General features: G+C 47.4%; 1 protein-coding gene across 1 annotated transcript in view; it reads right to left on the bottom strand.

The window, feature by feature from the left end:
- Positions 1–23,726, bottom strand: part of FRMD4A (FERM domain containing 4A) — a 185,495-nt gene that overhangs the window by 120,064 nt on the left and 41,705 nt on the right. The window contains exon 2 of the mRNA XM_010001285.1: positions 11,389–11,454. Coding sequence (XP_009999587.1) covers positions 11,389–11,454 — 66 coding nt within the window. The remainder of the gene's footprint in view (positions 1–11,388; positions 11,455–23,726) is intronic.

The following is a 23,726-nucleotide window of genomic DNA, read 5'->3' as shown; positions in this document are numbered from 1 at the left end:
GCTGTGCCTGCCTCCCTCCTTCCCAGGGCACTGCTGCCCTCAGCAAGCTAGTGCATCCCTGGGGAAAGAGGGGAATTCAGGAAAATAAACCACCGAGGGACAAATCCATTCTGACATCAGATTGCCCAAAGCTTCCTCATGAGTAGGCAGCTCCCCGAAATAAAGACAGAAAGGACTGACGAGCCACACACTGGGAATCCAGCAAAGGCTGAGGGATGGAGGTTTGCACTGTCACATGGGGAAGGCATTTTACATCATCTCTGAAGAGACTGGGCCTAAGTAACGCACTCCTGGGCCAAGGTATGGGGCATGAATGGGGACTGTAGAGGGAGAGGTGGGATGGACAGGGCTGGGAAGCACCCAGGTATCCCTTGAGAAGGGCAGTGTGGGCTCCTTGCATACCTGAGCTGCCCGTTCCCAGCCTCCTGCCCCCTCTGCATGGTGGCAGAGGTCTCCTTTCCCTCACACGCTGCAGACAGCAGGGTGAACCTGACCCAGCCACCTTTACTGGTAGGACCATGGTGCTGGATCTGGCTCCTTTCTGCTTCGCTCAGTGCTGTTGCAGGTATGATGCTGAAATCTGTGTCTGTGAGAACACACAGGCTGCCCTAACCTATCAAGCCTGAATGCATTTCTGTGGGTAAACCTGACACCAAGCAGCCATGGCCAGCTTCTCGTTTTGGTTATCTTCAGCAAGGCAAAGGGAAAGAAAGCCATTTTCCAGTGAGATGATAGAGCTCAAGACTCATTTTTGTCATTACATGCAACACCAGAGGCCCTCACTGTGCTGTGGTGCAGGGAGATTGTTTTGGCTGAAAGTTGAGATCTTTTGTCTAAGCTGCATTTACTTGTAGCTGAAAGGGGAAACAGAAAAGTAATAGAAAGCAGTTTTCTATAAGCTGAGCAATGCAGCTTAGAAAATCAAGCCAGGCATCTCTCATTCACTATTAACCTAGTATTTGTACTGCCAGGCTGATGGCAACAATAAGGGGAAGTGCTCCATTGCTCCATCCAGGAATGCTACCTTGGATTGGAAAAGCAGAGTTTTCACATTGGTTTGAAAGCCAATCTGCTATGCTGCCTTGTTCATCACTTCTGAGCTACTCTCTTCTAGACTGTTCAATATCTTCTGAAATAATTTGGTAGATATGTTATTTTTCAAAATTGCTCACTCAGACCATGCCATAAAAAAGTAAGTTTCTATTTCTATTTCCATTACCTTCCAGGAGGCAGCATTTGTTCTGTGCCATATTTTGTGCTTTCTTACCCAAATCTACTGTTTTGGTTTCTTCTCCAGCCAGGAGGGCACAAAAGAAGGGGTCGGAATCAAAGCAGGATTGATCTGACCACACATAACCATCCCCAGCATGAGCAGCTATCCAGGAGCTAATTGCAGAGACTCCTTTTACAGCCAAGGAGAGAAAGGGGCACGACTCATTTCACATCATCCATTTTAGGATGAGCTCAGCTGTGCCCTACAAGTGCCCTCCACTGCCTGTAGAAGTGGGTCTTAGGCACAGACACCCATGCTGTACGTGCCCCAAGTTAAATGAGATGAATCTCATCAGTGGCTGCCATGGACTGAATTGGGCAGGCACTCAGGCCAGGCAGGGCTGGAGATGAGGGATGGCATGTGGCACCAGCACATGAGCTGGTCTACCATGCAGGAGCATCAGCAGAGAGCAGAAGGAGCAGAAGGAGCTGTGTGCAGTTTAGTCCCATCATCCTGCTGTTAAACCCAATTTATTTCCACCTTTGTACTTCATGATGCCCTGTGGCTGAGCCCTGCAGTCACCCCAGGGAAGGGGAAGCCAGGCTGGGGGATGTGGGGTTGCCCATGGCTGGAGCAGCATCTCATGGGCTACAATGCTGCATTTCACAGCCACTGCCAGACACTCACAGGTTGGTCCAGGCATGAACAAAAGCTCCACTGAAGCCACAGAGCAGCTGAGCCAGGCAGAAACAATAGTGAATTTTTGAATTAATTCCAAGTAATTGTGTGTGAGACACTTTCTCTGTAACAGAGCCATTAGATGGCTGGATGTGCCGCTCCTATCTTGGTGTATGTAGTGGGAAGTCACCAGGACAATTTAAATTGCTGATGCTCTACAAAACTTTAGGAATTAACTCATAGGAAAGGCAAGAGCTTTCTCCCCTCACCAGATGTTTTACTGGGATAGTCACCAGCCCCATCCCTCCACCCTGTAAGTTTGAAAAGCTCCATGTGTGCTCAAAATTGAGATTATTTGACAAATTTTAGCAGAACAACTGAAAAAAATATTACTGAATATTTTCGCCCACATTTGGCCAGCTGTAAAGAATATCCAGCTCTCAGCATATGCGGTATGAATAAACATATGTCTTCAGCTTATCTCTCTCCTGGCAGCTCACAGATAGCTCCCCAGCCTGTGTTAGTTTAAATGCAATTTATTCTGGAAGACTGATAATGGGGATATTGATTATGCAGGCCCTTCGAATTCACACTTTCATTTCACTCCATGGAGGAGCACGATTGCCATTCCCTGGGTGCTTCCCTAGGAGGCTGCAAGCACTTTGCTGTGGGAATCTGTTCCTTGAGACTCCTGTTGTGGCACCTGATAGACATGCAGAGCTGGGTTACTGGGGTCTTTGGACAAGAAAGGACAGAACCTGCTCTCAGCCCTGCTCAGAAACCAGCATGCAGCTTGGGAAGAAGGGAACGTACAGGGTGACTGTGTCAGAGAAGCGTCGTCCCTTCCAGTTAACCTGCTCAAGACACAGAAGTACCTCTGACATGGGCAAGGGCAGCCCTGGCCTGACTCGTTCTCCTGTCACTTTGCTCCCAGCAGCTATTGTCCCTTGCCTCCACCTGTCCCATCTTCTGCTAAAGTTCCTCCTACGCCTGTGCTGATCTGCAGGTGGCAGAGGAACCAATCTGGAGGGACTGAGCTATCCCTGCTGGGCTTCATTAATTTCCAGTCTTGCCTTTCCTAGGAGCAGCTTTGCTTTCTCTAGAGCTGCTTGACCAGACTGACCTTCAGTGCAGGTGCAGATCCCTTTGGAGGCTCTCCATGCTCCCTGTCCATTTGGGCTTGCTTCTGATCCCTGCCCTGAACCTATCCACCCTACCTGACCTCTTCAAATCCTGCTCCTGGTGAACCTGCCAGCTTGCTCCTCACAGCCTGCCTTGCTGGCATCTGAGCACAGAGCATGATCTCCTTGGGCAGAGCCATCCTGTTAGTGCTGTTCGTAGCACAGGGGCCATGTCCATTCTCACTGAGCTTTGTGGTCACCCACCATGAGTTCAGGGAAGCCTGGAGCACCCAACATACCTGGGAGCTTCTGGGTTTGGCCCAACTTCTTAGGGCCAGCACCAATGCACTGGCCTGTCTGGAGCCAAGCCAGGTTGCACAGCAGAGGCTCTTCCACCCCTGGTTTCTGATTCCTGCAGAGATTTTCCCTTATTCTACCTTCTGTCCCACATCCCTTCAGTTCTGCCTTTGTAACTGAGCCCTTCTACCTTCACCCTTCCTGAGATCCCCCTTGGCTCTGAAGCAGGATTGTTCACTCCCTATCTCTGCACATGGTATTTCTTCTTCTTCTGCCTCTATGCCCTTCCACTGCCATTTCCCAGCAAACACTCTCCCCTCCAGGCTTGACTTCTGTGGGCTTCTGGGTTCACTGAGGCCTGAGCTGAGAAATGAACCCCAGAGCTACAGCCCTCCAGCCTGACACCGGGCGCTCTGTGGTGGTGGTGGTGGATGCTTTCTGAGGGAATCAGTGAGACTGTACAGAAGCTCAACACAGTCATGCCTTGTAAGCTGAAAGGCTGGGTTTGGGAGCAGACATGGCTCTTTTGGTCCATTCTTCATTTACCCATTATCCACAATCTGAGGCAACACCTAGGCATTGTGCAACAACCTTGCCTGCAGGAGGTGAGCTGTCTGGGAAAGCCAACAACACCCCCAGCACCATGTTCCCCTCTGAGCCATGCTAAACGTATTTTTCAGTAAACAACCAACTTTTCAGTTTTCAGAAAAGCACTTAAATCACAGCTCACTGGCTGCCCAGTGAGACAACAGACCTGAAACTCTGATCCAGGCTCCTGTACAGAGCAGACTTTCCTTCATCCCTCCACATCTTGTGGTGACCAAACCCAGCCCTACATTTGCCCTATTTGCAGCCACCCTGGCTGTATTCAAGATAATCAAATCTTTTCAAGGAGGGGGAACCCAGGAGGCAGTGGAAGGCCAGGGGGAGCCTTTCTTGCAGGAGAGAGATGTCTCCACACCACTCACCTGCCAGGAGCCACAGGCTGTATAGGGGGACTTACATGGTTTGTCCCAGTGATACAAATCCCACCTTGGGTACTTCTACTTGATCAAAAGCTGTGGATGTCAATAACTATTAATGCTAAACATGTTCCAAAATCTACTATACAATTTTCCAAACACTGAGCTGGACTACAGTCTTAATTTTCCTGTAGTAAATCAGGATTTCCTTTTGAAGTCAGATGAATACCAGAGTCCTAGTCTTGCAGTTAGTTAGGAAAAATAAAGCCTTCTTTGCAGAAGGCAGATCTGAGCATCCCTTCATCTCCAACCCATTTTTAATATGTTCAAAGTCCATTTTTCGCACATTTTTCTCAGTCCACCGAACTGGATCCTGCCAGATTCCTAGCTGAAAACCCCACTCGAGTTCAGCCTGGTCTTGCAGTTATTTGTCTGTCCTATAGAAAACACACATATTATTTTTGGAGAGGAGTGACACACCACCCCACAACCTACAAAGCCACTCAGAGGACACTTGCCAAGCTGATGCTGCACCCTCGCATTAGGACAAAGGGACACTTCCAGCTGCCCTGTTGCAGGGATGGAGAGGCTGGGTGGGAGGTGGGGAAGCAGAGAGCTTTCCTCAGACACCCACCAAAGCCATCCTTTGCCAGCCCATCCCAGCTCTCCATACCCTACAGAATGTGCCCTATAAGCAGCCCCAGCAATATATTCACTGTGCTGCTCCTGCAGGGGTGGTCAGGGAGGGCAGTGGGGCCAGCAGGGCAGTACTCACCCTCTTGCCTGCTCCTGCCTCCTCGCTCCCAGCCCCGTGCTGGCTGCTTCTGCCTTCCACAGTGATGGTTAAAGCACTTTTGGAGCAGAGCCTGCAAGCACTGCAGGAACCCAGCTGCCTCTCCCTCAGGGCCAGGATGGCTACTGGCACCCAAACGTCTCCATTTACGGTCATGGCCCCGGAGCTGGTGCTTTTAAAGGCATCCCCAGTTTCAGCAGTGAGGCAATGATGGACCCCATTTTTCTGCAACTTTTGTGGCTTCCCAGGGAATATTCAGCTCATCCTTGGCTTTTTTTTTTTTATTATTATTTTTTTATTTTTTTTTAATCCTGCCCTGAGGATAGGATATGTTCCTGTGGTCCTTTCACAATACCTCTATCCAAAATTAGCTTGTCCCTCAGGGCAGGCAGATGCCATCCTCAGTACCTCTTGAAAGGGAACCTTTGCTCACTGTGCCAGTCCAGGCAACAACCCTACTTATTGGCACACAAAAATGAGGCAGCAAGAAAATGCAGGTAAAACCCCATTGACTGCAACTTCCTGAGCATGAGCAATACTGGAATAATTGCAAAAACTTTTAACAGCATCTTGGGAGATGAGCGGAACATTTTATTTCTCCCTTTAACTATTATTAGTGCAGTAATTGCTCTCAAAAGATGCTGTATCTTCCCCAGGACAGCATGTATTAGCCTGGCCCCAGTAAGGCTGAGCCTGGAGGAGCAAAGGACACTGGTGTGCTTTGAACTGAGCATCTCCATCAGGACAGCCAAGCTGGGAACAGTCATTGGTGCATCAGTGAGTCACCAGCCCATGAAGCATCTTGCCAGCCCAGCACTGACTCACAGCTACCAGTGTCTCCCAGTCTGGCTTGGAGGTGGTTCCTGGGCACAAGATGCTGAAGCATGGCAGACACACTGGAGACAAGTCCTGGGCTCCTGAAGGGCTCCTGACCTGCTCAAAACAGAGTTTGTGCACAAGGCAAAAAAGGTTGGAAAAGGATATTCTGTGCATCCCACTCATTTTGGCTGTATGTATTGCTGCAGGTAGGAGATAGAAATGCTGCAAGCTAACCTAGCTTACCCTGAGCTCTTTGGGTAGCAAGGGTTACTTAAGATGTGATAGCATGGACATACAGGTGGGTTAACCACCTAAGTATCTACAGATGAGCATGGTGCTGACCCCCATGTCATCTCCTCTTCTCCCAGCTCAGGCTCAGTGCTCCTCAGGAAGAAGGGTAGAAATAAAATGTCCAGTTATTTCCTGTGATCAAATTTTGGAGCCCTCCAGACCCCACAGACAGCTCTGCTATGAGCCTTGGATGAGCTCCATTTCTGCAATAACTCTTCCAGAGAGAAATAATTAGGAAGCTTAACACTTTGGGATGACAGTTGCTGGAGCTGCTGTCAGATAAGAGGCACCAGCAGCTGGTGCAGGAGCTGGGAGGGTGCCTGGCCACCCAATTCAGCCAGCCCAGAAAAAAGCTGTGTTTATAAAAAAACACATGAAAAGGAACGAATTGCCAGTTACACAAAAGTCTTTAAATGAAGTAGTACAAACCTTTCATGTGCAGCAGACAAATGATACACGGTCACAGGGAAATAATACAACAGATAGGGAGGCTGAGAGCATGGAATGTGAGCAAATCCATTTTCCAGAAGCAAGAAAAGGGACTTGCTGAAAAGGATTAGCTAGATAAAGCCAAACAAACAAAATAAATAAATATTAAACCATCTGTGTTAGAAACTAAACATGCATCAAACAGAAACAGATTGTAAGAAGATCCAAGGAGCCACACTCTGCTCCTGCTCAGAAAGAAAATTCTGTCAAAAAATATCCTATGTAAACTTGCCACACACACCAGAGCATCAACAGGCGTTTATCAAATGAAACACATACCAAATGCAACTCTTCTTCCTAATCCCAAGTTAAACAGACTTTGAGTTTCAGACCCTCAGGAAGAGATTTCCATATGATCCACCTCTGTCTCCATTTATGATTAGCCCTTCTAAATTTCAGCATTTATCTGACAAAACACATTGGGGAGGGCTTTCTTTTATCCTCAAAGCCTGTGTTTCTGCTTTTCCCTAGCTGCTGCTGAACCACTCTGCAGCTGCTCAACTTGGGAGGAGAAGACTTTAGTCAAGAACCTTTGATTGACTAAACCCTGGATCACGTTCCTCATGGTGGCAACCCCGAACCCTTGTGTTACGTGCCAACACCAAAGCAAGCCAGCATTCACAGAAAGGGGTTATAAATGCTGCCTCTGAGCCAAAACCTTACTTTTGGGTCTCAGTGTTGCAAATAAAACATACATGTGTGGGGGGTCCTGCTGGCAATAGCTGTGTGACCAGTCTGAGGGGGGTTTGTCATTTCAGGAGAGAATTTGTGGTGGTGAAATGTTTCAATCTGGTCTGGTGGAGCTGTTGCACAGAGCCAAGGCTGATTCCTGTGAGTAACCACAGGAGCACAGTTACCACTTGCTGTCCTCCTGCAGCTCAAGGTATGGTCCTTGTTACCCACCAATTGATACGTTTGAAATGCCATATTCATAAAGCCCTGAGTCTGATCACAGCTAATTTGCAGACAAAAAGGCAGTACATTTGCTTAATACAGTGCTTTTTGCAAACACCCTGATCATTCCCAGATGCATCTGCTTCTGCCCAGCAGCACTGGAGGCAGCAGGAGAGAAAATAATTTCAGCTCCCCTGAGTCACTGGCCTAAGCAGTTTCAAGATGCTCCAGGAGCCCTTCTCCATCCATCCGAGGGAGCTGTACCCACCTTCCCGCTTCAGTCAGACCCAGCTTCTTCTGCCATTTTTCCCCCACACCAAAACACAGCAGCAGGATCCCTGAACCCTTCTCTTAAGAGTTGGTATCACACTTGGTGTAACACATGCAAGGCTGTGCAAAGCCAGATCCAGGTGAGGATGTGTCTTGATCTCACCTCTGGCAGAGAAATCAGTTCTACTGATTCCCAACCATGTCTCCTAAACTTGCCATAAGAGCATGAAATTACCTATGGAAAAGCTTCCAAGAAAGCTTGAGGTTGGTGGAAAGGAGGAAATTTCACATGAGAACTTGAGAGCCTGGGTCCTGAGTGATTCAAGCCAATGTAGGTCCAGATGCTAAGGCCCAACACAGCTATGGGAGAATCTCTTTCATGGCATAAACCAACAAATCAGCCCTCTGGTTCAGCTCGTGGCAAGGCACCCACAGAAAAACATGTCTTTGAAGTGACAGCCAGAAGCTCAAGGTTGGATGAAGATTTTATTTAGTCTCTTATTGTCCTGGTTTGAGCCAGGATGAAGCTATTTTTCCTTTTACTGATTTTTTTTTTTTCCTTCAGTAAGCTTCCTTTTAACTAGTACCAGAGTGTCCCAACTAAGACTGATAACAGCTGGAATGTTTTTCTAACTGCTGGGTCTCCAAGGCTGCACCTTCACTCTGCCGGCTCAGACATTACGGGGAGATCTGTGACCCCCGTATGAGGCTGAGTTAGACAGACAGCAAAACTGGCCAGAGATATTCCATTCCATGTATCTACGTGAGCTCAGAGGAAGGTCAGAGATCACAGAAGAAATTTCCTTCCTGCTTCTTCTTCCCTTCTCTTCCCTCCATGGCCGGTGTCCGGGGAGGACTCCGTCCATCCATCACCATTGACCCCCAGGCTGGAGCTCTCCTGACCCTCATCACTCTGTGCTCTCTCCAGCAGCAGCTCTGGGATTTTTGGGACTGTTCCCAGCTTAGGAGATGCTGTGGGAGTTGCTGGGGGTGGGGGGAGGCGAGAGGCTTTTGCACATATCTGAACACATTTGTATATAATTGTATATATATTTTCTTTTATCATTAGTGTTTTAATTAAAGCTGTGTAGTTCAGTTTTCAATCCAGCCAAGTCTCTCTCTTTTTCTCTCTCTCCTTCCCTACCTGGGTGGGAGGGGGAGGGGATCGAGAGCGTTGTTGTCAGACCTGAGTCAAACAGTGACACTAATTCAGTTCAATTAGGAGATAAGGTAAGAAGAAAAATAACAGTATGGGCACAGTATGCAAAGTGCACATTGTTCCTGGAGAGAGCCTAGTTGTTTGGGACACCTGCCAGGGCAAATCACTGTACATCTGGGTAGCATCAACCTGCTCCTGTCCCAGGCAGAGCCCCAGGACCATCCCAAAGCTGGTGGCTTTGTCTGTGGTTTCCAGGCAGGCAAACCAAAGTGTTGTGTCCACATTCTCAAGGATCATCAGTATCAGAGACACACTTGAATCCAAACATCCTTTTCCTCTGTCATCTGCTCCATCCAAAAGCAATTTATTTACTATCACACTGAGCAGAAGCTACCTAACAGCACTGCAAAGCCTCACTTAACCAGCAAAGCATCCGAGATGCCTCAGTGGACTATACTGTACACTTATGGGCAGGGTGCTGCTTGGAGACTTGGATCAACTCACACAGAACACAGGTTGCTGCTTTTTCTGAGCACAAATTTTTCATAATCACACCTCCTGCCTTTTCCCATTCATACGTTACTTGAAAACAGCAAAATGATTTATTGCATGAATAAAATTCAGCCATGGGTCACTTGCAAACTAGTTAGTGTGATTTACAGAGCAATTTGCTTCCTGTATTGATCACTAGAAATTCCCATTGAAGATGTGATCAAACAGTTAAAAAAAAAATAAATCATTATATTGTTTCTGCTCACTCAGAAATGGACACAGAGCCTCCCAAACCAGCCTCCTCAGCTGTCACCTTTGTGTGGCTTTTTTGTGTGTTTTTTTGGCTGTTGTTGATAAAAATCCCAAACAAGCAGGTTGGCCAGGGCAGCTGATAAGGCTTTCCTCCATTATGTTTTAAATTGTGATTATTAATGTCGTGAGCAGTGCTGTTCCCCATTAGCCCATTCATTTTTCATTGAACTAAGAAAAATTTTAAAAGGCATTTCTACGAAATAGGAAGCCAAGTGCTGTGCCCTTTTGATGGAGGTGGCTGAACTTCCCCCAGCCAGCTGCTGAGCCCAGCAAGCCCAGTCCAGCCCGTTCCAGGGATGTTCACCCTGCAGAGACCATTGGTATGGTGTTCTAATTACTCAACCTGAGTGATAGGAGAGAGGCTAATGGTTGTAAACTGTAAGAAGGTAGATTTAGACTACATAATATGAGTAAATTTTTTACAATGAGGGTGATGAAACAGTGAAACAGGTTGCCCAGAGATGTGGTAGAAGTTCCATTCTCTTCAAGGTCAGGTTGGACAGAGCTCTGAACAACATGATCTTGTGGAAAGTGTCCCTACTCTCTGCAGGACAGTTGGACTAGATGACCTCTAAAGACCCTTTCCACCTCAAACCCTTCTGTAATTCTATGATCTTATGATTTAGCTGCTCTCCTTCCAGCCCTGGCCTGTCACTTGTTGACTGCAATGAGTGGCAGGGGAGCTGAGGGATTTCACCTCCTCGGTGACTATGTACTTGAAAAATGTTACCCATTAAGAGAATGTTAATGATATATTTTAAGCAACTTTCCAGAAAGCGAGGCTGGATGTGCTTCCGGCCATTCAAGTCACCCTCAAAAATCCTCATTCAGGTTTGCTGGGCAGGATCCTGCCCCCCACCCCTCCCAGCTTATCAACTGCAGTGGGAATTTGGGGGGGAGGGGTGGGTTCTATGGGAAGTTTCATTTCCTGCTTCTTGGGCTGCCCGTGGCCAGTGCCCAAGCCTTTGTAAAAGGAAAGACATTCTTCTCATTCTTTTTATTAACCCCTTGGTGATCGACACAAACCAAAATTATCAGAAAAGCTCAGGATGCTCCAGCTGCCATCAGCCCATCATTACACAGCCAGCGTCACATTCTCATTCTTCATAAGTTTCCATTTTTTTTAAAAAAGAAAAATAAGACAGATAGAGCACAAGCTTACTTTAATGCATGTTTGTGTTTGACAGCCACCTCCAGTGTGGAGCCCAGCATCGTACCCCAGCAAGTTAGAATGGCAAGTAAAGCAGATAAAAACAAAGGCTGGGGGTATTTTAAGCAGATGCAAACAATTTCTCAAAGCTAAGTGATATAGTAACAGTGTCAAAAAAACGACCAGAGCTGCCTTTCTCTTGCAATGGCAGTGATTGGGACTGTTCTGGCACAGAAAAAAGCAAAATGTGTGTTGGATTAGTCCTTCCCACACACACATCTTTGCAGATCCTGCCCACCCAGCACTAACTGCAGCTTCCCTGAGCTCTGCATGCAATCACAGTGTGAGGTTGCTGAGAAAATCAGCTGAAAACCATTCTATGTCTTCACCCCAGTGAAAATCCATGGCTGCAGTAAAACTATGGCATGGAGAAGGAGGCAGTTCCTACCTGGACGAGGAGCTCCAGCTTCCTGTCATCAAGGAGGTGCACTTGGCATCTGCGACCCTCCGTCATCTGCAAGAGAGAAAAGGAACATGGGTCAGAGTGCTGGGCTTTCCAGCTCAGCACGTGGCTGCTGGCTTTTCTTGGCTGTGGAGCTTTCAGTTCATGGGTTTTCTGTTGTTGTTGTTTTTAAATTAATCCCCTTTCTTTTGGCATCCGGGGAAAGAGAAGGCTGGAAGGAGAAAGAGAAAAGCCACCCCGGTAGCTGTTGCGGAGCAGCGTGAGGCGCAGCTGCCAGGAGGAGGAGATTGTTCCAGTGTGAAAAATGGGACCAAGGGGACAGTTTGTAGCACAGGGACCCCAAAATTTCATAGTGGCTGCACAGCTGACTTGGTCAGTGGAGGAGACATCCAGACAAGTTTGCCCCAAGCTCCTCAATGGCCATGATTCAACCATGCTGGAGGTATCACTGAGCAAGCAGGGCTCCTCCCTGGGCCAGAATGGTGCTTCCCAGGGTTGCACCAGCTGCTCATCTGGGCCTGAGTCCCAAAATGGGCTTGTCCTACTTGGGATGTCCTATTTAGGATGCACCGCAGGAATCACTGTTCCAAAAGTGCTTCCATATCAGTATGGCTTGTTACAACTGTTAACAAATAATGTCAATAAAACCTTTATGCATAGAGGACTTGCAGCAGATTTCCAAGGTCCTGTAGATTAGAGTGCTGAGAAATAGATGAGCTGTGGCCTGAGGAAACTCCTTTACAGTTGGTCAAGTCCTTTCCTGTCTCTCCTCTTGCACAGAGCACCATAAGCAACTTTGCCTTGCAGAGTTGCAGGTCCCCCATTCAGCCCCACAAAGCCCTTCAGCGCATACAGGCACAATCCCACTATCTGCTAATGGGATGTGGATTGCCTAAGCCTCTTTGGCCCTTGGAAATCTCTTCCTCAGCAGACTTAAGCAGCATGCAGGCAGCCCCCTTGGTGTGGGCTGACCCCACGGCACTTGTGCATGCCTGGACCTATGGCAGCAAGGACCCAACTCAGCCTCACAGTGTGGATCAGGCCCCCAGGGATCCACCACCCTCCAAGCAAGGTGCTTTCCTGAGCACTATATGCATCCTCAGCTCAATGTAATGATATTTCTTGCCATGACAAGTCCTAAAGCAACACTAGAACCGAGCAGAGGGTCCACGGGAGCCTGACAGGGTGGGTCGAGGATGCAGCTGCTGCAGCACTCTGAGCATTTCTGCCCTCATCCATCACCTCTCCCTGCGGGTGACAGCTGAGCTGAGCCACCACTGCAAACCCGCCTTGCAGAGGGCAGGGAGATGTAGGCTTGGGGGGTTAACTGAGGACAGCTCAGCTTTCTGGTTTAGCTCTGTGGTTAAAAATCACCCACTCATGTGCCACGGTTCTGCAGCCTTGGCCATCTGTAGCTGCATTGCCCTCACCCTGCCTGTTGCTGGCTCTCAGCACGGGAGACCATTGGGGTCTCCCGGGTGCTCCTGTCCTCCCTCTTGCCAGCTCTGTCCCACATACATCTCCACCTTTCCTAGGCCAGGACAGACTGTGCCTTATCCTGGCCCTAGCCTCTTCCCCACAGCAAAAAATTCAGATGTGCCAACAACTCTACTGAGCCTCAAGCTGGCTGTGCAAGATATGGAGTTTATTATGAGACAACTTCAGGGAAAATGAGATTTTCCCTTCAACTCATCCCAAATTTACAATCCTGGCACACACGATTCCACGTGATCCAAGCAGACTTCACCCCTGTTGTTAACTCACACCAGCATCCCTCTGGAGTATCGTGCACCCTAAATAACACCCCCTTCCTTCTAATTTTCCTAAGCACAACTGGAGCCCTGGCATTGCAGCCCAAGGAAAGCCTTGTAAAACCAGACTTCTCATAAATGTCAGCCAGTTACTGCCATGGCAATAAATTGTCTTCTTACAAGAGCTTTCTCCAGTAAGTAAAATTACACAAAATATGGTTTCTCATAAGGTATGCTACTTGGTGAGTGAGATTTTTTGCTATGAACTCTGTATTAAGCAGCTTTCAGCTCAGTTCTAAAGCTACACCAGAGGCTCGCAGGAGGGCTTTGCAATAGTTTGGCCTGCTCTGAATAAGACAAAACTCTGAGTGGCTGAGCTCTGCTTCAGCATCTCGCTTGTCCTCCTACTGTCACATATTTGCTGCATCCCCAAGATGGTGAGCACACACTGATATCCCAGTTTTAAGATTAATTTACTCAAGGCAAGAGATAAAGCAGTGAGTTTATCGTGGCAGTGACACACCATGGCAGGGAAGGACACACAGTCCAGCTCTTGCATGTTACACTCCAGCTGTTATACCCAAGTTGAGAAGAAAAGAAGGTGAAAGGGAGAAGAGGGAAAAATTTCTGAGATGTTTGACTTTGTGCTTTATTGTTACATCAAAGCACTTGTTTTCCATGTGAAGACAGGCTGAGAGAGTTGGGGTTGTTCAGCCTGGAGAAGACAAGGCTCCAGGGAGACCTCATAGCAGCCTTCCAGTGCCTGAAGAGGCTACAGGAAAGCTAGGGAGGGACTTCTTACAAGGGCTGGTAGCAAGAGGAAAAGGGGTAATGGATTAAAACTGAAAGAGGAGAAATTTAGATTTGCTAATAGGAAGAAATTCTTTAGTGTGAGGGTGTTAAGACACTGGAACAGGTTGCCCAGGGAGGCTGTGGATGCCCCATCCCTGGAAGAGTTCAAGGCCAGACTGGATGGGGCTTGAAGCAACCTGGTGTAGTGGGAGGTGTCCCTGCAAGGGGGGGTTGGAACTAGATGATCCTTAAGGTCCTTTCCAACCGGAACCATTCTATTATAGGATTCTATGATTCTTTAGCTTTCCCTGCTTTTCCCACCCAGAGTTTTGTATCCCCTTAGTGCTTCTCTACTTAAAGAAAGCTGGTAAGATGAAGTGTCTGAATAAAGTGAAGTTCTGAAATACCCTGAAGGTCAGAAGGACCACAGTGTATGTGGCTGGAGATCTGCAGTTGATTTCATTCCGTAGACAGGATGGCCAGACACGGGGCTTTTCACTTCCCTTTGAAATAAATGTTCCATGAAGAAAAACAAAGAAGGTAGAAGACAGGCTTCCTACTCGATATAAGCTAAAATATGATGGTCCTGCCCTCCCTCCTTTCTGTTTCATTATTCCTCCAGGTGTTCTGAAGCCCACACTATGTGCTTTTTTGCATCATCAGATCAATACAAACTCTGCTAGCTTGTCAGAGCAAAAACCAGGAACATTTGAAAGCACAGTGAGAAGGAACTGGTTTGGCACAGTCTGTCTGCAGGAAAGATGCTGCTTCTCATGCTTTGCACGTTAGCTAATCAGTGGTATCTGTTGCCTGGTGATGAAGTGGACTGTGGCCAGTTCTAGGAGGACAAGTCAAGGCACTCCTTCTGCTTCTCTGTGCAACCAGAGAAAGGGAATCAACATCAAAGCCCTGTAGATGGTAAAGTGGGAGCAGAAGGTCACTAAGCATGAGCTGAGCAGCACCATAGTTTGGATGGAGGATGACTACAAGGTTTTCCACTCCCAACGCTTTTACCCAAAGAAGGATGAGTAGAACTAGGAGTTAAGAGGCACAAAGGCATGGCTTCCCCTTCATCATGGAAAAGCAAAATCCCAGCAAAGAGAAAAGAAGCAACAGTTGAGCAGAGCTGTTGACAGAAGAGAAGGACTCCTGATGCAACAAGAAAGTAAAGGAGTTTGCTCCTGATCAAGTCCTGGGTTTCACAGCAAACTCAGAGTGAGTTCTCCTGTACCAAGCCACTAGTTTCCTTCTGGAAGTAAGAGCCCTTCACCCTAACTCCAGAAAGCAAAAAGTCAGGTGTCTAGTTCACCTTAACAGTTGAGATGCCCTTGATGCTCAAAGCAGAGGGAACTTTCAGACATTTCAAGGTAGGTGAGATAACTCCTAGGTGAGCTCTACTGCTATGCCTGCTGCTTGCTCAGCTGTAGCTCAGCCGGGCTGCTGTATCCACACCAACCCCCCAGATTTCCAGTGCTTCTCAAGATGTGTGAAGAGATGGGACTGTGTTCCACACTCCTGAGTGCTAACAGTTCATCGATAAGGCAGGGAGCTGCACACGCCGGGTGTGAATATAGGCCACATACATGTAATGGGCCAGACTTACCATGAACTGAGATAGAAATTATGCACCAAAGTACAGAACAGACTTTTTTTTTTTTTTTTTTTTTTTTTTTTTTTTTTCCAAAGCAGCTCAGTAGGTCAGATTTTTCTGAAAATCTGCCAGTTCCTTTAATGCCTGCACATGTGGTGTGACCCCCAAGCACTTGAAGAGCTGAACACGAGAGCTTTTAAAAACCTCTGCCATTTATATAAATGAGTGTGTAAAGGCTAGGGATGATATATCTCCAATACATAAGCACAGATGGTGCTTGTGAGGCACGTGGAGATGTGAAGAAATGTGTTTGTGTGGATGAGATGCTGGATTAGTGTGCAGGAGAGCTGATTTAGCCCAAGGCATGTGTGCTTTCCCTGCTCCTTGGCTTCTGCATCTCGTGGATGGGAAAACTGACACTGACCTCCTTTGCAAAATGCTTTGAGATCCATCAGTGACAACAGGACCTGACGTACACGCTTGTTCACTCGGATATGGGGATGTTACAGAAAGGAAATATCTCTCATGGTTACTCATGGGATCCTCTGAATCGCAGCTCTTTTTCTCAAGGAAAGGACATTTTAGTTACCTTTATCACAAGACTTTAAATCTCCTTTGGAGGCTCCTACACAAATATTTACACAATGGGTTTCCTAGGGAAGGCAGGCTGGCAGTTGTTTTCCTCTGTGGCATGAGCTGCTCTGGTGACTGCCTTCCTCTCCATTCATCTTTGCTGTAACTCCCAACATTGTCTCGGAGAATCCTATAAACTGTCTGTGACACAGCCCAAAAACCCACACCGTGCTCAGCTAATCCCCGTGTGCTCATCACTTTGTCACTAAATCATCAGCAACTGCCCACAGAACTGCTGCATCCAACACAAACAGCGAAGGAGATGGGAGGAAACAGCTCCAAAGGGAACCTTTCCCTTTCAAAATGAAAAAACCCTCCTGGTGGAAGCACCATCACACTAAATAACTCAAAGGCACCAAATGCAAATGCTGTTTACAATGGCAGTTCTATAAATATCTGTAGCACGTTTCATTAGCTGGTGACTGCAGAGATAAAGAGGAATACGGTGTAGTCTTCCATGAGTCCAATCAGAAATTCTAATAGGAGGCAGAGTATTTCCTAAGTGCTCGCTGACTGTACGGGAGGCAATTACTGTGCTGAACACACAAAAATTGGTGTCACTTTGCCCGCCGTTTGAACAGACCCGCTGAAAGGAGACAGGGGGAGATGACAGCCCGCTGATTACAATGAACTGTTAGATTAAACACCCTGCTCCCACTTGACCACTTCTCACTGCCTTCTCATCCTGACAACTCCTGAGCTTGTAGGGAGTTGGAGAAGGGGGAAAAGGCTGTGCTTTTGATGTCTGCACAGCTCACTTTGTGCATGTGGCAGCCTTTCACTTCGCTGAATCGGGGCTGGTCTTGCAAACCACTGTCTGATACAGTGGCCAGCACTGTGTCTTCACCTACCTGAATCCATCTGTCATCTTCTGTCCTACACTCACACTTCAAAGTCCTGGAGGAATGGACTAAGGTTCTTTTTCATACCACGTGATCGCAGATCATCCCCCCAGTTGCTAGTCTGTATTAGCACCTAATAAATAATACCAAGGGTGACTGGGATGAGGGTGGCTGTGAGGTAGTGTGCAGAGAGCTGAGCCACATGGCCCATTCTTGCATGGGCACCTGGGGAGAGTAGACATGGTCACAACTGGTTCTGTGCATGATGAGGAGCAGCACTGGCTGGGCTGCTGGGGAGCAGGCAAAGCTTAAAGATCATCTAGTTCCAACTCCCCTACATGTTGCGTATTCAAAGAAACAGGAGCATCCTTTTTAGCATTCCCTTTCAGGGGAACCTGGTGGCAAATGGAGTCTTGGAGCTGAAAAGTTGGGCCCAGGAAAGGTGCTGCATGTATGGATCATGGCCATGCAAAGAGAACTTGCTGATGGCTGTTACAGAACCAGAATCCAGCTTCTAATGCATCACAGGTTTCCCTATTAGGGATGTCCTCTGAGGATCTGTGAAATACATGCCCCGTCCATAGCTATATTGAATGACCAGAAAATATATGCTGCTGATGATGCAGCATCTCCCATAGGTTTGGTAGGGCTGGAGCAACATATGAGGACAGCCTTTGTCTTTCCCTGCTAGCCTCTTCATCTCACACCGTGAAAAACCAACGTCCTTACTCATGGACTAGGGAATGGAAATGAAATTGCTGAAACCAGGGTTATAGATACAGCTCTTAAAAACCAGTCCTACCCTGCAGGAAGGGAGTGCTGTCATTCCTTGGAGGAGCTCGATGTTACCCATCCTATGGGGGAGCTGCACAGGGAATGAGGGAAGGTTTCAGAGGTGTTGCAGCAAGTGTTGCCGTCATTTCTGCGCCAGAAGGAGAGAAAAAAACCAGCCTCAGTTACCAGAAAGCAAGAATCCTCTTTGGGAAAGGAGATGAGACGGTGTTGGCCACAGTGTCACCGTGGCAGCAGAACACTGCAAAAGGTGGGACCCAGCCATTGTGTTGGTGCCATCAGGGAGCAATGGGAGAAAAATTAAGGCAAGCTAAAGGCTGAGTGACCTGGTGACTTCCCTGTTTTGTCTTGAGAGCTGACAAAAGAATTCCTGGCCTGCCCAGGGGCTCCTTGCTTCCTCTGAACAGCATTTTCCAGCCTTGCTGGAGCTCCCACATCACCCGAGGACATCTGCACAGGTTATTTCTCATGCTTCCTCTAAACAGCACTCAGCAAAAATGCTCTGATTCAGCAAAGCCCAGAGCTGTGTCCATAAATCCCTTTTATTTCAGTGTGACATAAGCAAGTGTTTAAGTGGCTTACTGTATCAGGGCTGAAATGAAAAACCACCTCCTACGGTCCTTAAGTCCATTTACAACATCAAGCAATAACTCTCTGGCAAACTTTAAAGCTGAGAAGGCCACGTCTTAACCTCAGAACACTTGGTGCTTGAGCCGTGTAGTTAGAATTAAATCTAATTCCAACACCACAATTTAAGCCAAACAGGGTATTTACTGGGCAGACGCCTAAATCACCGCTCTGAGAGCGGCAGCCTTGGAGGCCTGATTTCAGTTATATCCTGAGATAAGAAAGTCCTTTCCTGGACAGGCTGGCTTCCTCACGAGAAGGGAGGTTGTGCTGGTTTCTGTCACGTATTGTTTTCTTTCTTAAAAATAATACAGATGTAAATCTTTTCAAACACAAAGGGAAGCAGAACATCTCATGCCCTCCCTGCTTTCTGATGTTGATGCAGGAGGAGAGGATAATCCCAACGCATACTTTGTACCATGTTAGATCCTTTCACCCTTGTAACTCTTTCTGTTCCCCTTCTTCACTAGAAAAAATGCATTTGCCAGCTTAAAACCAAATCCACTTCCAAGCATTATTCCCCACTGTTTACAAGGCAGTGTGGGAGAGTACAGGGCAGGAGTGGAGAGTGTGGAAGCTTCAAGACAGTTGTTCAGAGCATCCTCTGAGCTCTGGAGCTGAGGCTGACCACAGGGAGGTGACACAGTTTTCAATACTATTTACTGTTTTAGTCTAGAGGATTTACTGGCCACAGATGTCTTAAACCACACAGATTTGCAACTCCTTCTCTGCTCAGAAGTGTGCCTTGATAAACTTTGACTAAGCCAGTCAGTTGTGGATGTGATTCACTGTGGACACCTGCTTTGGACTAACATTTTTAGTTCAAGATCACGCCTGAGTTCTTAAAACCTTGCTTCAAACTAGGATCCTGTAGCTGTCTCCTCCTCTCTGATCTGGGCAGCCTGTGTTGCTCCTATAGCCTTGCTGCACGTGCTGCAGGCTGTGTGCCCAGTGCTGGGTAAGGGCTGTGTGGGCAATAAATCATAAATAAAGAATCATGCAATTGAGGCTGCCCAGCTGATCCTTCTCCTGCCAGCTTGGGGTCTTCCCCGTGGTCAGCACTTCTGTGAGTTCTAATTGACTCAGGGGATGAAATTTCCATCCTCTCCAGGCAGACCTCCCTGCACAGCCTGATAGACCTGGTAGATCAGCTCCTGATGCTGTCTCATTCTGCCCTTGAGACTATTTGTCCATGCTATGCTGTTCATCTGTATGCCAAAATAATGCCCAAAGGTTACAAAAGTGCCCCTATCACCAAAACCCAGAGCAAATAAAAATCTCCATCATGCCTATGTTAGTAAGATAACACGTAGACAATCTTCCTGTTGCTGGCTTCCCAGTTAAAACCCCAGATAACTTGCCATCTTGCTTCCTTGAGAGCATTGTTGTTGATGCTGAGTCAAACTGTGACACCTTGTGTGCAAACTTCTCCTGAGCTAACTCAGCCACACTGTGTGAAGAACATTTTTTCCCCCCTCAAGTTCAACTGATTTTCTAGATAATAATAACAACTTTACAGCAGGTTCTGTAGTTCCATCCCACATTTGCACGTGATCCACCATTTGGGTTGCCAATCCCTAATGCAGCCCAAAGAAATAAGTATCAATGGCAAAACTAAAGAGGGGTGCTCAGAGGGAAAGAGGATGAAGGATTTTTGACATCTTTGGAAAAGGACAAGCGATCTGGTCCTGGGACAGGTGCTTCATTGGCTTTAGATGATAGCTGTGCTTCAAGACAACTGTGTTATGTCCTGGGGAGGTCCCACTTGCCCTGGAAGACCTCTGCATTTACTCTGTTTGCTATACACAAAGGACATAGCATGATTGTAGGGAACTTGGAGAGCTTGGGAAAAGGATCTAAATTATCTGCCAGGGCAATGCTTTAGCAGTGATGGACTCCTCAGCCTTTTATAAGTCACAACAACCTCTCTGTGGGGACACTTGGTCACCTTCTGGTTCATTCCCTACTATGTACTGCAGCAAGCACTGAGTCATCATCACGATAACGAACACGTGGCACTGAAGTACATGACAAGAGATTATTATTATTATTATTTTTCCCAAATATGTTAGAATGTCTGATAATCTCTCCTACGTCTGACTTTTAATTCTTTGTAAACATACATAAAAGTGTAATTTTTCGTACTGTTTCACACTTCAAACACGGCATATTTTCAGCAAAATGTTCCAGATATCACTCATTTGTGGATGCAGACAGGGTAATTACATGAGAGCATCTAAGTCTTCTGGGAAAACATTTGCAGGAGGTTTAGTTAAGTTATAGAGGAGAACAGAACAATTTATTTGCTACTGAAACTAGTGTGATCTGCTGGAGAAAAGAAAAATCAATGGAGGTTCATAGGAAGATGACAAAAGTGACCCAACCAGTATGCATGAAATATTTTTAAAGGACAAATTAAGATTTAAGGCTCAAAGTGTCCTTTTGGTGCTTGGTGAGTGCTGTATCACTAAGCATTTGGAGGTGTGAGTGGTGATTGCCCTGATCAATGGAGCCAAGGCACTGGGCAGTGCATCACTCAGATATTCTGTAACTGAGCGAGTCAATAGATAGCACTGAGCAGGGTTATATTTCACACATAATAGAATACAGGCTTGCAAAAGTCATTCCAGATGTCAAAAAGGTAAAATGTTAATCTGTACACAGAAGTGTGCTATGGTTGTTGTTTGTTGTTGTTGTTGTTTTTCTTGTTTTGAATAAACTCTTAGAACTGATATGATTCCAGAGGAAAAATATGTCACTAGGTTGTTTCCAGCCACTGCTAATCAGGGGGTTTGACATGCATTTGATGTGGAGAGCCAGGGCTGTGGCTGGTGCCAAACTGGGCAAGCAGCAGCAGTCCTGCCTGAGCTGCAGCAGATGATGGGGGCACTGGGTGGACATCGTTCCCCAACAGGGTTTCACAGGAAGGACAGGGCGAGATGCAGGGCACATTCAAATGACAAGCAGCTGACTCATCCTCAGAGATACGTGTGGGGTTTTTTTAGAAACCAGGCCTGCAAAAGTCTGATTTGACCGTTTATGCTCCTGCTTTGTTTAGGAGCACACCCTGTGCTGAGCAGGGCAGATCTGGGGCCACAGGACTGGGACGTCTCCCATGGGCTCTGCCTGCACACCTAGACGGGTGAGGATCACCAAGGCGTCCTACCTGCCTTCCCTTGTCCTGATGGCTCCTGAAGCTGAGCACCTGCATGTCAGGTGAGGACTAGAGCTAAGAAAACTGCCTTCAGGACACAGCCAGTGCTTTTGTACTCTCATTCATCTCCTGACTAATGCCAGGATTTTGTATTGCCTGTACTGAGAACACTGTGGCTATTGGTGCAGCAAGACCAGGTCCTCTCTGCATCAGGACACTCCACAACACAACAAATATAAACATCCTGTGGCCTCTGCACAGGAGGAACCTGGAATAAATGCTTCTGTTTGAGTCTGTCTTTGCACCAGATGCCTCTGCCTTTTAAGAGCCAGGAAAGGATGTTCCTATTTGGAAGAAAACACAGCAGCTCTTCCATACCATGCAGAAAAGATGCAGAAGAGTTAAGGCCTGATGCAATGTCTGCAAACTCAGTGGCTGGATCCATCCAATACCCCTGAGCCCTAAGCTCTCAGGACTCAGTACCTATCTTGGAGCAGCCTTCTGCCATGAAGGCAGGAGGGGATTGAGAAAGCAAGGAAACAGCCCAGTGCCTTTAGATTTGCAGGTTCCTCCCAGAATCACCATCAGCAATCACCCCCAGAGCATTTCAGAAACCATCTTCCAAGGTGCAACTCAAATGCAAAGTGAACCCAGTGCTTCCCTCCTGTTCTCCCTGGTGTTGGCAAGGCACAAGTCTCTTTCTCCCCCCAGTTCCTACCACCTCATGCAGCACAAGCCCAAGTGACACTTTTGATGGCTGCAAAGCACGCCAGGGATCCCAGACCACTTCAGCCCATGTTGGGTTTTTTTTCAGTTTGTTTTTGTCTTTCCAGCTCAGAATTGCAGAAGGCAATGGCAGTTACTTTCCAAATTTGTTTTCCAGCATGCTTCCATGCTGAGGTGCCTGTGTGTGTGTGCACAAAGAAAGCACTGTATCTGATCACATGTCCCCTAAATCACCCGTGTCCCTTTGAGTGCCCCATTTCACTGGGAAATGAGAGTGTCTGGTGGTACAAAAGCACACACGTGGCAGCCAAGTGTTGGTGCTTTGAGCAATGTGGCCTAGTGGGAGATGCCCCTGCTCATGCAGGGGGGCTGGAACGAGATGATCTTTAGGGTCCCTTCCAACCCAAACCATTTTGTGATTCTGTGATTCTGTGAGATGATGGGCATTTTCACAAAACCCTAGCTGTGGATAGCCAGAAGAGGTACCCTCCATGCAGAGTAAGGACAAAGCTGTTTTTAATGGTGCAAAGAGCTCCATCCTTGCTCCCTTCTCTAGGACAGGGGCCACACTTCAGCTGCAGGTCTTGTTCTGTCTTTCCAAGCTGCTCACTTGCTGAGGGCAGGTTTCCACCCCCGGCTTGTCCAGCATAAACCCAGTGGGGAAGCAGAGGGGTCAGCCTGTGGCTGTTCCACTATCTGCAAAGCACTTCCCGGCGTGAAATATTTCAGCTGGGATGGACTGGATGGCAACAGGGCCTGCAGCGTGTGTGGTACAGCTGCAGCCACGTTCCATCCCACGTGGCCAGGAAACCCAAACAAGGGTGGATTTATTTTGGTTGGGAGATCTGGGAGCTTCTAAGAAGAAAAAAAAATAAAAAAATCTAAACACAAGAGCCTGAGCCTGGCGGGTTGGCAAGCCCAACAGCCATTGTCAAAATGTTACCCCTCACACGTGGGAGCCTGCAGACAAAGGGTTTCTGTAGCCAAAATGGGAATGTCAACCTCTTTTGGGTTTGCAGCTTTCGAGGAGATTTTCAGTGGACCCCCTCCTACAGTGACTTCAAATAAAAAAAGCTCAGTTTGCCTCCCTTTTTGTGCCCTCAAGGACTTTTCCCAACGATTGCTACACTGAGTCACTCCACATCCCACCAGTGCAGACGGAGGGTGAAAAGAACATTTTCCTACCCACTACTGATCTTTTCTTGAGGTGGGACACAACAACATTTTAACACCACATGAAAATGTCACACAGCAGCTCAGGACAAGAACAGAAGGATCGTGTTTTTACTAGGAAAGAAGCCAGAGGGGGTTGTAAGCAGGAATATTGTTAACTGCACTGGAAATCAGATGGTCCCTGCTCCTTTGGTCTCCTTTGTGCTTTAAGGTTGAGCAAGCACTGAAGTCCCACCCCCCCC

This window comes from Chaetura pelagica, unplaced genomic scaffold (assembly GCF_000747805.2).
Source record: "Chaetura pelagica isolate M959 unplaced genomic scaffold, ChaPel_1.0 scaffold66, whole genome shotgun sequence".
Taxonomy (NCBI): domain Eukaryota; kingdom Metazoa; phylum Chordata; class Aves; order Apodiformes; family Apodidae; genus Chaetura; species Chaetura pelagica.
Note: the sequence above shows the minus strand (reverse complement) of the source record. Positions and strands in the feature narration are given on the sequence as shown.